The sequence below is a fragment of the Boleophthalmus pectinirostris genome, unplaced genomic scaffold, assembly GCF_026225935.1.
Source record: "Boleophthalmus pectinirostris isolate CB_2022bp ecotype Guang Dong unplaced genomic scaffold, ASM2622593v1 HiC_scaffold_1, whole genome shotgun sequence".
Lineage (NCBI taxonomy): Eukaryota > Metazoa > Chordata > Actinopteri > Gobiiformes > Gobiidae > Boleophthalmus > Boleophthalmus pectinirostris.
The window spans coordinates 34,782,431-34,794,937 of NW_026570970.1; the positions used below are offsets into that span (position 1 = coordinate 34,782,431).

General features: G+C 37.8%; 3 protein-coding genes across 3 annotated transcripts; all 3 read right to left on the reverse strand.

Annotated features, from left to right (window-relative positions):
• Window positions 1-789: 789 nt before the first annotated feature.
• On the reverse strand, window positions 790-3,859 carry LOC129408743 (zinc finger protein 180-like). The gene is made up of 3 exons (XM_055153126.1): window positions 3,664-3,859; window positions 2,023-2,110; window positions 790-1,905 (listed from the first exon to the last, which is right to left on the reverse strand). The coding sequence occupies exons 1-3, from the start codon at window positions 3,857-3,859 to the stop codon at window positions 918-920; spliced, it is 1,272 nt and encodes a 423-aa protein (XP_055009101.1). The 3' UTR covers window positions 790-917.
• Window positions 3,860-5,228: 1,369 nt separating this feature from the next.
• adat3 (adenosine deaminase tRNA specific 3) lies at window positions 5,229-12,298 on the reverse strand. The gene is made up of 2 exons (XM_020933288.2): window positions 12,202-12,298; window positions 5,229-8,298 (listed from the first exon to the last, which is right to left on the reverse strand). The coding sequence occupies exon 2, from the start codon at window positions 8,282-8,284 to the stop codon at window positions 7,274-7,276; it is 1,011 nt and encodes a 336-aa protein (XP_020788947.1). The 5' UTR covers window positions 8,285-8,298; window positions 12,202-12,298; the 3' UTR covers window positions 5,229-7,273.
• alkbh6 (alkB homolog 6) lies at window positions 8,319-12,305 on the reverse strand. Its single transcript, XM_055164919.1, has 2 exons — window positions 12,202-12,305; window positions 8,319-10,946 (listed from the first exon to the last, which is right to left on the reverse strand). Exon 2 carries the CDS (start codon window positions 10,937-10,939, stop codon window positions 10,226-10,228), a length of 714 nt encoding a protein of 237 aa, XP_055020894.1. The 5' UTR covers window positions 10,940-10,946; window positions 12,202-12,305; the 3' UTR covers window positions 8,319-10,225.
• Between the last annotated feature and the right edge of the window lie 202 nt (window positions 12,306-12,507).

Sequence of the window (12,507 nt, forward strand, 5' to 3'; positions counted from 1 at the left end):
TGTCTTTATTTTAATGTTAGAATTTTGCCTAGAACGTTCCACAGTAGGACTTTAAATGCATCTATTTTGTGAGCTACTCATTTTTTGGTGACAAATACAAAAGTGCATATCCGTACTGTCGAATATTTCAATTGTATGTACAAGGAGACATGCACACTGCAAAAAAGCTTAAGATATAAACACTTAAATCTATCAGAAAATTACTTAAAAGTGGTGAAATTATTTTGCTGCATGGACCGATAATTTTACTTGACAAGTTCTCTTAAAATAAACTACCTCTAGACTAGAATTAAGTATTTTCAGAACTGGTAAGTAGATAATAAATCTGAAAACAAGATGAATAACCTGATATAAGTTTTAACATCTTGGCCAGAAAAGTTACATAGTGTACCTTTAACACAAATAATTATGAAAATGTCATCCTTCACAGTCTGAATTCTGCTCCAAAGAACAAATTAGGAGCAAGTATTTTGAACAAACAACAAATAACAAACTAAATAGTGCAAAAAACACCAGAATCATGTAATGGATTAATACAAACATTTAAGGACAAAACGAAGAGGCTCACAGCAGCAGTTACAGAGAGAGGGGCCCCAATATTCCAGTGTAAATCAATGGGAGCCAGGGTGAGTAGGAGCCGAAATATTTGGAACACAGCGCCTAGAGTATTAGCTATGTTAATTTATATATGCAGTCTATGCTGTGTCCTCATGTGTCTTTTGAGATGAAAGCTTACAGCAAACTCTTTCTTACAGACTGAGCAGCTGAATGGTTTCTCCCCTGTGTGTGTCCTCGTATGTGTTTTGAGAGCAGAGTTTACAGCAAACTCTTTCTTACAGACTGAGCAGCTGAATGGTCTCTCCCCTGTGTGTGTCCTCATGTGTATTTTGAGATAAGAGCTTACAGCAAACTCTTTCTTACAGACTGAGCAGCTGAATGGTTTCTCCCGTGTGTGTCCTCGTATGTGTTTTGAGAGCAGAGTTTACAGCAAACTCTTTCTTACAGACTGAGCAGCTGAATGGTTTCTCCCCTGTGTGTGTCCTCATGTGTCTTTTGAGAGTAGATCTTACAGCAAACTCTTTCTTACAGACTGAGCAGCTGAATGGTTTCTCCCCTGTGTGTGTCCTCATATGTGTTTTGAGAGTAGAGCTTACAGCAAACACTTTCTTACAGACTGAGCAGCTGAATGGTTTCTCCCCTGTGTGTGTCCTCGTATGTGTTTTGAGAGCAGAGTTTACAGCAAACTCTTTCTTACAGACTGAGCAGCTGAATGGTTTCTCCCCTGTGTGTGTCCTCATGTGTCTTTTGAGAGTAGATCTTACAGCAAACTCTTTCTTACAGACTGAGCAGCTGAATGGTTTCTCCCCTGTGTGTGTCCTCATATGTGTTTTGAGAGTAGAGCTTACAGCAAACACTTTCTTACAGACTGAGCAGCTGAATGGTTTCTCCCCTGTATGAACTCTCCTGTGTTTTTGCAGTTTATATTTAGAGACAAATCTCTTTTTACAAACAGAGCACTTGTGTTTCCTACTCTCAGCTCCTTTGCCAGTTCCTGACATGTCTCCATTGTCCACAGTGGCTCTGGTCTCTGGTGTAGACTTGGATTTGGGGGACAGACGTGGGTTTTGTGCAGTGGTGCTTCTGCCTCTGGCCTGGTCTTGGTTGCGGTGGTCTTCATCAGCCCCTGTGTCCATGTGTGCAGGTGAACAGTTGAGTGGAGCTCTCCAGTCTTCATCACTGTCAGTGTCAGAAGAGTGACCTGTTTCCCCCTCTGTCTCTAAGTGGACGTGTGTCTCTGCACTGATGTCCTCTCCCTGTATGTCCTCTCTCTGCTCAGTTTGTCTTTGTTGAAGCAGTGAGGACTCTTCTGTCTTCACGCTCACAGCACTAAACTCTGGGACAGACCTGAAAAATAGAAGATACAAATTGAAGGTACATTTCAATCTGAATATTTGTAATAGACATGAATAAGAATGATTAACAAATTAAAGAAACTGCAGTTTGAAAGTGTTTGAGACTCACACTTGCAGCTGATTGTCCTCTTGTTTGATGCTGGGTTCTTCTTTAATTTGTGGAGTCAGATCAGGACTTGGAGAGGGGAGATGAACAGCTGCAGGAGACAAGAGAATACACATTTACACAAACATGTGTAGTCTTGTGATATGAACACTCTGTGAACTTGTCTGTAGTCTTTTACTCAAGGTGACCAGATTTTCAAATTCAAAAACTGGGATTGGTGGTTGTGTAACATAGTTAATATGAACGTTGTTAAATCCTTCTGAATTGTGAACTAGCACCATGTCCTGGTGTCCACCGTATCTGCACTCACTAAACTCACGCGAACTCTGAGTCCTCCTCATTGCTATGGAGAACTCGAGACGAGGTAACGTGGCTGGGAAATTGTGTGGACAAAAATATTAATTCACTCATGTGTAGTTATTTTATTGCTAAGCTGACAGTTGTGTGTTGTACTGGAGCTATTTTATGTTTGTTTGGCCATGATCTGCTGAAGTTTGTTTACATTATATTTGATATGACTCTGTTTTTCTTAGTTTTGCTAGCGGCTAATAAATGACTTGTTTTCTACAGATGAAACACATGATGAATGTCCACTACAAATCAGTTCACAACAACTGTTTTCTATATTCTGTGCAGGTACGTAAGGTACAAATGTTTCATGTTAATGTATATCTGGTTATATTCTAAGTGCGTTGCACTTTACAGATAGAAAATATAAAAAACATGACAGACAGGCTAATTACATTAAAAGTACAGATATAAATTGCCCATTGGAAAAAATGCATTTTATTTTATATTATTGTTTTATGAAAATCCACTATGCAGTCACAAGAACTATTTACAAAGTATCGAGTAATGCTGTTCTATTTTTGTTATTACTATATTGTAAAAGACTTAAATGCTGTAATACCCTGAATATTATTACATGTACTACTCATTGCTATGGAGAACTCGAGACGAGATGAAACACAAGATGAATGTCCACTACAAATCAATTCACAACAACTGTTTTCTATATTCTGTGCAGAATAAACTGCTGTCACACCAAACTCCAGCAGCTTCCGTGGGTCATTGAAATAAAAATGAGAGGGCAAGACACTCCGGTCACAGTTGGTAACAATAAAATTGTGAAATAAGTGTGTAATTAAGGAGTAATTAAGGTTCTGCACTCGGCCCATTCATGACTAACACGAGTCAGTATAGTCAGATTTTCTTTGTGTTTTGGTCATTTGTAAGCAGCTTTTCTGTATTTTATCTAAGCAAATGGCAATCAATGCCTCTCTTTACTGTTGGCAGGGATCAGATTGATCAAAAATAGGGACACCAGGGATTTCTTGTATAAAAATGGGACAAATCAGTACTTTTGAATATATCTGAGGGGACAGGGGACAAAGTGCTCAAAACTGGGACTGTCCCGGGTGAATAGTCACCCTACTTTTACTTTAAGGGTGATGGGGTGTCTTTTCTGTCCATGAAGTTGTAAATACGTTTGAGTCAGTATCTGAAGTGATTTGGAGTCATACAGGTTCTTCTGCCGTTAGAACCATGGCGCATGTTTCTAACGAGCTGGTTTCTGCGTTCTTCATACTTTTTTTTAACACCCATGGGCTAATAATAGGATTGAGAAGGATCCAGAAGACTTACCGGCTGTGACGAGCACAACTCTCGGGCTCAGAGCCCTCAGAGCCGAGTCCAGGAGCCGCTGGATCTTCTGGTTTTCGAGTTGGGTGCAGCGCAGTTCTTCCTCATAGTCCGCTACTATGTTCTGAAAGAGCGCACATATGCCCTCAGCATCCGCACCCAGCCTCTCCTCCACAAAAGCTCTAAACCCTTCGGACATATTTGCCATATTTGTTTTACCGGTGTCCGCCTCTGCTCTACCGTTAGGCGCTGCTAGCGTTAGCGGCGCTGCTAGCGTTAGCGGTTGGTAAAAGCGAACGTCAGTTCAGATTTGAGTTGCTAAATTGCTAAACTGTTTGAACATAAACAAACTGTTGTTTTGACTGTTCTTTCAATTCTTGTTATTTTTATTTATTTTATTTTATTTATTTATTTTATTTTTTTATTTTTTAATCTTTTTTAGATCTTTTAACCTGAGACTTCAGGTTACAGTACTAACAAAATGTTCACATTAACATCCGAAATAGAGTGTAACAGTTTTTAAGGCTCAAGCTTCACACCATAGAAGTCTAATAATCAAATGTTTATTATAGATCCATGCTGCACATAGAAGTATAATAATCTAATGTTTATTATAGATCCATGCTTTACACCATAGAAGTATAATAATCAAATGTTTATTATAGATCCATGCTGCACATAGAAGTATAATAATCTAATGTTTATTATAGATCCATGCTGCACACCACAGAAGTACAATAATCAAATGTTTATTATAGATCCATGCTCTACACCATAGAAGTATAATAATCAAATGTTTATAATAGATCCATGCTGCACAGACTCTAGGAGCACGGTGGCGTGTTGCTGCCATCCACTGGTGGTCTGTGGTACTGCTGTAGACAGGTTTAGCTCACACTTTCAAATGGAGATTACTGACACAATCAGAGCTCTGGGATGATTTCATGAGAGTTTTGGTCCGTGTTCAAATAGAGGAAGATTTAATGTTTCCTATTTGTTTGTAAAGGGGTCAGTTTTAGACTAGAGTGAAGGGAAAGCTCCTTTAAAGCATTCTCATTTCGACAATTGTAGTGACTCTTTGGCACAGCACAGTGTGTTAGTAGTAGTGATGGTAGTAGTATCTAAAATAACGACTGAAAATAGACCACTTAATAAAAAAGAGGCAAGTTATGCTTTTCATTGCTTTACGGTGCTGAATGCTATGACTGACATCACACTCTCTTAGTCGACTTCTTTTTACAGTATATGCTAGTACTAGTAGGCCTGTATTTGACTTGACTTGGACTTGTGTCGGACTTGAGGTTAAAGACTTGAGACTTACTTGACTTGGTCCCAGTGAAAACAGGAGTAAATGGGCTGTCGGGATGGTAGTGTCATTTCAGCATCTAATTGCTAATTGCTTATCGTCTTCTGTTAAAAAACAGAAATGTGCACGATATGTGACGATAATATTCAGGTTCTGTCTTTTCACACAGCCCTGGACCCTCGGAAAGACCTGCAACATGAATAAAACCAAAATCTTATATAAAATCAAACTAAACTAATCCTAAAATGACTTAAAACCCAAATTCATTTGTGTGGTTTATTAATCAAAACAAGCAAAAGTATTAAGCCCTGAGGACAGGATGAAGAAGACTCACAGAATCATACATTCAGTTACACCAATAAACACATATTTGATTATTTACATGTAAATTCAAATTGATGCGTGGATTGAACACAACTCGATCCAGCTCAATATTTATCTGTGAACAGGCAGACTAAACTCTTGATTCAGAAATTTAAACCATCTTTATACAAATACATTGCATTCCTACTTTTCCCCCCATAAATAGTTGTGCAGGTGTATCTTGTGAGTGCAGTTTGGGTCGGTCAGATAGAGATACGTAATAGTCTTGAAAGCTTTTTTCCCACCCCATTTTTAGTCGACATGGGTTTAGTGAATCATGAATACATGAATCATTTCTTTAGTCCACTACAGCCTTTCAGATGTGAATTTGACTGTGTAATCAGACAATCTGAGCAGCACATATTGACCTGGGCTATATAATCCAGTATCATATATTCCACTGTGCTTAACCTGCAGTCACGCTCTGTATGGCTGCATTTTCTGACATTATGGGGACGTTTTATTGAGGGAACAGCTGTAGTCTCTCCCCTGTAGGGCTCATGGTAGGGCTCTAGTCCTTTAGTCTGTCACTTTATTAAGCACTTGATGGTGTCTTAGTCGAATAATCATTTTATGTCAATTATAAAGATTTATATGGTACAACAGAAAAGGAGAATTTAATGAGTGAGCGATCTAACTCAAGATGATTTTTTTTTTTATGTATATATGTAAAAAGGCAGATTAAAGAGATAAAATTGGGCACTGTGAGTAAATGTTTACTCAGTTTCCCAGTACTTTCTTCTTGATTTGCAGTCTTGCTAGGGCAGTTTGCAGGTTTGAGAGTTTTTGTCATGCACACTTTTTATAATAATAATAATAATAATAATAATGATAATAATAACAACGCATTGGCTTGTGTCTTATAAAACAAGACATAAGACATTTTTCATCCACCACTGTATGGTTGTATGAAGTATGGTGTGAATGTAGTCCTGTATCCCTCACTGTTTGAGTAGAGCTGTAGGAGCCTGTTGAAGAATGAGCAACTGTCCCCCCACTTTTGTCTCTAAATGCTCCTGTTAAACAAGAATCCCATTCATGTTAATGGAATTTTAAATATGACATAAAGTAGATTCATTTGTGTAAAATGTTCTTGTGTACACTGCACTGATTCTCTGAGGGGCTTTAAAACAACTTTATGATCCAGATACAACTTATTTTCTGTCAAGATCAGCAGCCCCATTCAAAATAATACAACCCCAATGATGTTTGTTTGATTGTTTGTTTGCGTGTTCATAGCTGTGATTTGATTGGTCCTTTCCAATATGCTCCACCTTCTCCTGGGCTTGTCGTTGATTAGCCTGGTGGCAGGTATGTGCATTTTTACAACCAGTCAGATTTTATTCAATGAAAAAAATACTAAGATCTTTTTGTAAGTAATAAAGTTCAGTGGTGGAACATAACTTAGTAAAAGTGGTAAAGTACTTAAAATGCATTGTGTAATTTTTCTGGTTGGGGGATCATCACCTGCTTGTTTCTGTGGAGATGTCATTGCTCTGCCTGGAATGTTCCACAGTATGACATTAAACACCTCTATCTTACATTTATTCAATTACAGGTGGCTTTAGAGCTCAAAAACACCTTGATAAACAGGCATCCTGACTGTGAGTGAGGATCTGACCTCTAACTTGGTCTGGTTTAGTCTCCATGAAGATAGAAGGTTTATATACCATACTGTGGAACATTCCAGACAAAGCAATAACATCTCCATGGAGAAAAGCTTTTGAAGGACCCTGCAAATGAAACATAACATGATGCGCCTTTAAAACATTTTTGACAGCATTTGCTAATATGTGTATTGTGTCACCGTAGTAACTGCTAAACATTCCACCAATAGATATACATGTAGAACACCCCAGTAGTATGTCATTGCAAAGAATCAACTGTCCATCATGCATATACACATTTGTTCAAAAATAAAAGTTTTAAACCTAACCCATTAGATTACATTGCGGGATTCTTCTGCTGGTTTTCCATTGACTTCATCTCGTCCATTGAGTCTAGTTCTTTACAGATTCGAGCCAAGACCCCTTTAAAAACCTCAAACCTGTGATTCAGATCTTTTTGCGTGTGAATTTTAAACTTCGTCCCCATCGCTCCATCTTCCGAACTTATCCCGAAGAAAACCCGTCCGATTCTGGAATGTACCAACGCCATCGCACACAGAACGCACGGCTCCTTCGTCACATACAAATCATACCCTGTACAAATATACGGTTGGGGCGCGCCATTTTCCAAATCTGGGGAAATGAACTTGCAACCTGGGTATTTCTCATAAGAACAGCAACCTCCACCTTGACTTTTCGCCACTAAATCTATACAAACCATTACAGCGTGTTGAAGCGGGTGATCTTTGCTACAATCGTGACTTATTGCAATAATTTTATCAGTATTTGGGTCAACGATGACTGCTCCGACAGCATTCATTCCAAGCTTTTTCCCCTCTTTTGCGGAATTGACTGCTAGCGTCATGTAATCTTGCATTTTCGTTTTTTGTTTGGCGTTAAAAAGTTCGCCCCTCAAAGCTGTGGTCACCAGTTTGTCCTCGTGGAAAGATGTCGGCCAGTGCTTGCTCGCCTGTTCAAACTGTGGCCGAGTCAAAGGAGCCGTACGAGGAATTTTCACTGCAAAAGGTTCACCGAGACCTAAATTGGAATAGTCGAAAGTACACGGTTCATTTGTGCTGTTATCCAGGCAAATTAGAATCTCCAAAGAGTGTAGGGAGTCCTTGTTTTTGCAAGGACGGACGCGCTTCAGATGAGGGAGGCTGGTGAGCGGGTGCATGGCGTTGAGTTCGAGGACCAGTTTTGAAGTTTGTTTTTTGTCCAGAATCGGGGCGGCGAAGGCGTCGATGAGTTCGATGTCTTGGGAAAGTTCATCTGACAGAACAGGAACAGCCTCCCACGACGCTATGTCACAATGTGAGATCTTGAACCGTTTCCTCTCAGGCTCCATGCTTCCAAATCCACCTCGAAAAAAAAAAAAGAAGTTCAAGAACATTTGTAACACAGCTGTTTCAAGTCCAAAATGTGCATGTAAAATGCAAGATTCAGTGAAATGCTTTAATAACTTAGCAATTTTTAAAATTTCAGAAACAGATTTTAAATAATATCTCAAGTCTTGCGCTCATTAGTTACCACAGAGATTAGCCCTGAGCTTTCAAATTTTATATATATTTTTTTACATTTTTCAGAATGTCTGTGGGGAAAATAAGCAATCTAGTTCCAAAACCAGGGATTTGGCGGTCACTGCTGATCTCCATGTTACTTAGCAATGATGTTAATAAGGCCCAAGCTTATAATATATAACTAAAATAAAGTTATGATTAGACTAATAATGATAGATGTTAATAAAGATAACACTAAAACATTAGAGATTTATTTTGTTAAAACAAAAAAAATTAAAGTGCCAGAATTTGAGAGAATTTTCAGTGTTGATGATGTGGGTAAAGATTCTGTTTAAGAACTTTTGAACTTTTCTTCTAAATTTTTTACCCCCCACAAACTGACATTTGTGTGGATGGATGTATTTTTGACTGAAAAGTTACATACTGTGGCTTTAAATTGTTCAGTCTTGAGTACATTTTGGAAAGTCAGACTTTACTTGACAGATGAACAGGACCAGTAGTAAAGGGTTTTAGAGTTATAGAAGTATGGACAGCTATGGAGCTCAATAACAGCCCACCTGTAGTTCCACATGTGAATCTCTCATTCATTTTTAAATTCTTATCTATGAGAAAAATGTATACAAAATTTACTTCGGAACCAGGGTGAACAATGAAGAGGGCAGGACTGTTTAGCTCCATTGAAGGCATCTAGTCTTGCGTCAGGATCTGGTTCTGATATCGCCCTCTTGACTTAGCTCTGGTTCATTCAAGAGACTTTTATGAGGTTTTTCTAAACCAGAGATTTCCTTTACAAACTTGTGTGTGCCTAAAAAAAAAATCACAGACTCACACATAAAATTTAAAGCTTTATTGAATATGGCATATGGTATATTTCCTCTGACAAGTAAGAATAATGAAATACCAAAGCCTGATGCAAATGGTAAAAGGTTTACAGTGCAATTTTTTCTGTGTCTTTCTAGTTACAGTATATCAAACAATAAACTGCTCAGTGTAATGTAGTGTAATGAAGATGCAATAAAGGATTAAGGAATGCAAAAAAGGCATCTAGACTGCAGCAATCTACATCTATACAAGTATAAATATCACTTAGATCTTAAACATTTTGTTACAGAGTTAATAGTGCATTAGTTTTAACATCTCAACAATGTTGAAAGTAAAATTTTTCAGTTTTCAAATTCAAGTTATTTCACTTTCAATCATTTTTACATTTTTGTGTTCAGGTTCAGGATTCCATCTCAACAACAAAAAAACATTTATTTTTATCAAGGAGCTCATTACAAATAAAGGTATGCAAAAATGTAATTGATTTCACGCGTTTTTATGTTGTGAGAATGTAATGTTCCTTCTCACAACTGATACTTTGCAGCTGATGTCATCAACCTTCCCTAGGGGTGATGCTAACTGTAGGCACTGCTTTGTCTGAAGCTATGATACTTAAGTGAAGACTTTTACCATAATCTGACCATAAAGATCTGATTTACTGGGATTATAACAAATGAGCTGATTTGTGCAAATTAACATTAGTCTCAAGCCAGCCACTCTCACCTAAACAGGACCATGAACACTCAGTATGAACGCTCAGCATGAACACTCAGTATGAGTGTTCATGGTCCTGTTTAGGTGGACCGTGAATGCTCAAATATTTGTTTAAATCCATGTTGTATCTTTCTTAAGCTTTCAGGCTATGTTAAAACTTTTTTGACAGTGGCACAGCAAAGCATCATTAATCACAGGAAATATATTACGAGACATTTGTACTTTTTTAAACTTTACTTTCTTCCCAGCACAAGCTTGTTCTTGATGACTTTTGGCACATGTCGTATTGTGAGTGAAACTCTGGTCCCTCGGCTCAAGGTATCTCCTGTTTCTCCTCCAGCTTCAGCCAAATTCACCACTTTCTCCGACAGCACGTCCTCTTCGCTTCCCTGTATCCCGTGTAGCAGTGATGTGTACATGTCCTCTTGCAAAATCAACAAACTCCTTGGCTTAACCAGCAACGAAAACAGGTAGCGGTTTTCTTCTGTCTGCGGTGGTTGCCCCTCTTGTAAACTACTGTTTATCGGACTGTAAAAGTCTAGTAATGTATGCGATCCCAAGCTTATCGTCGTCACAGTTGGGTGGTACAGTGGTCCGTCTTCATGTGGCATTATTCCTTCTCCTGCTTTGTACTCGTTGACCAAAATATGGTTAGCCGTTTTGCCGCTAAATGCACCAAGATGTGAGATTTTTTCACAGTACGTTTGCAGCCATTCCGGTATCTTTTCAGTGATCATTCCTTTTGGGTGCGGAAGTCCTCCCCAGTTTTGAAGACGTCTGCCCGAAAGTTGTGTCCATTTTGTTTTGGGAGATTTGTAAACTTGTTGAAGCAGGTACGATTCCTCCTCCTCTGTTATGAAATCAGGGATGTAATAGACCACCGGAGGAGCAGAGGTTACGATAAACGTCTTCAGATCTTCACAAATACAAGATGGTGTCTCGTCCATGGCTTCGCTGGGAAGATAAAATGCCAAATGAGTTCCTTGTCTTCACTTCCTGCTGAGGAATGAACTGAGGGGTTGTACTATTACTCAAAAGTGAACTAAAATTGCAATTTCACTTGGTCCAAAAAATACTTAGATCATAAAATGTCCTCTGGAATTAACTAATTATTCTGTCTTTTAAAGGGCCTATATAACACTATTTTCTTATCAATGTTAAAATATTGTTTCCTCATCACAGACAGACCTGAAGTTGTGTTTTGTTTCATTCACATGTTTAACACACAAAGCCTGCGTAGTTGAGTTATTTTCTTATATTGAAAACACTCTGTTCCATCTTGTGATGTCATATCAGGAAGTGCTTCACTGTGTTTTTCAAGTCAATACACCTTCACTAAAATCAATTGGATTTAATTTAAGACCTGGAATTGCCAATCTCTAGTGGACAAAAGATAAAAGTAGCCGTTAACTTCATCTGCTTCACTTCAACTACCACTTCTTGTCATCATAAGGTGGAACAGAGCATTTAGAGCTTTGGAGATGTAGACAGACTAATAATAAAGGATTACTCAAACTTCAGATATGTTTTTGAGGAGGTAACAATATTCTAACAGGTCTTAAGTTAAAGCTTACAAGAGTCTATTTTGTGTAATTTAGGACCTTTAATAGAGAAATCTTGTTGTACCTATAGTTTAAACCTCTCATAGCATTCTGAAATTAATTGAACACTTGCTGTTAATATCAGTCTTTTCAAACTATAAAATCAAATCACAATCGTAATACTTGTCCAAATTTTTTTTAAACATTTAAATTTCAAATGGATACATTTTAGAAAGAGACAATGAAAATATCACAAATAAACCTAATAAAAGTATAAATGTATAATAAATTTTGACAAATTTTGGAGTCAATAATATTTTCCCCATCTAAGCGACGTTCACTAAATAAACGTATCAGCAGATCAGGAACCAAACAGGTAGTTGAAGGAAGGCTTAGTTTACAAAACTGTGAATCACTCTCAGTGGAATAAATTACTAAATCATCAGCCCCATTGCGGGACAAAATTGTACCCAAGAAGGTGTCGAATGCATTACATTATTTAATTTATCTTGAGATAGCTTTGAATGTCTATACTTTACCACGTTTTGACATAACATTGGCAATCTAACACACCAAATAGACATTTTGGGAAGCATCAATTCATCCAAATGCATGACACGAATGCGCACAATGAGGAAATAATGGATAGAGTAAGAATATTCATTTACCTATTGTCCTTTCGACGTTTTTTAATGACAAAACCGAAACAGAGCAAATCTTCCCAAACTCCACGCCATGAGATTGCCCTGCTTCCGCTTTGGTGCAACAGTGGAAAATGTCCGTCTAAAAGTGTAACATTTTTAACACCCCAGACTAAAAAATACATGCCATTATCTTTTTTTAAATACACATACTTAAAATAAGTAATTATTCAAGTTACATGAGATCTATTATTATTATTGTGTGTGTGTGTGTGTGTGTGTGTGTGTGTTGTGTGATCGCTTGTAGAACCAATGTGATTAATTACTTTCAAC

What these genes read in the sequence shown, in the direction of transcription:
- LOC129408743 (XM_055153126.1), bottom strand. Translation starts at nt 3,859, where the DNA reads ATGTCCGAAGGGTTTAGAGCTTTTGTGGAGGAGAGGCTGGGTGCGGAT. An exon ending in AGTTGTGCTCGTCACAGCCG is followed by an intron (nt 2,111 to 3,663) that starts GTAAGTCTTCTG and finishes TGTCTCCTGCAG; the next exon opens with CTGTTCATCTCCCCTCTCCA. An exon ending in GAGGACAATCAGCTGCAAGT is followed by an intron (nt 1,906 to 2,022) that starts GTGAGTCTCAAA and finishes TCTATTTTTCAG; the next exon opens with GTCTGTCCCAGAGTTTAGTG.
- adat3 (XM_020933288.2), bottom strand. Translation starts at nt 8,284, where the DNA reads ATGGAGCCTGAGAGGAAACGGTTCAAGATCTCACATTGTGACATAGCG.
- alkbh6 (XM_055164919.1), bottom strand. Translation starts at nt 10,939, where the DNA reads ATGGACGAGACACCATCTTGTATTTGTGAAGATCTGAAGACGTTTATC.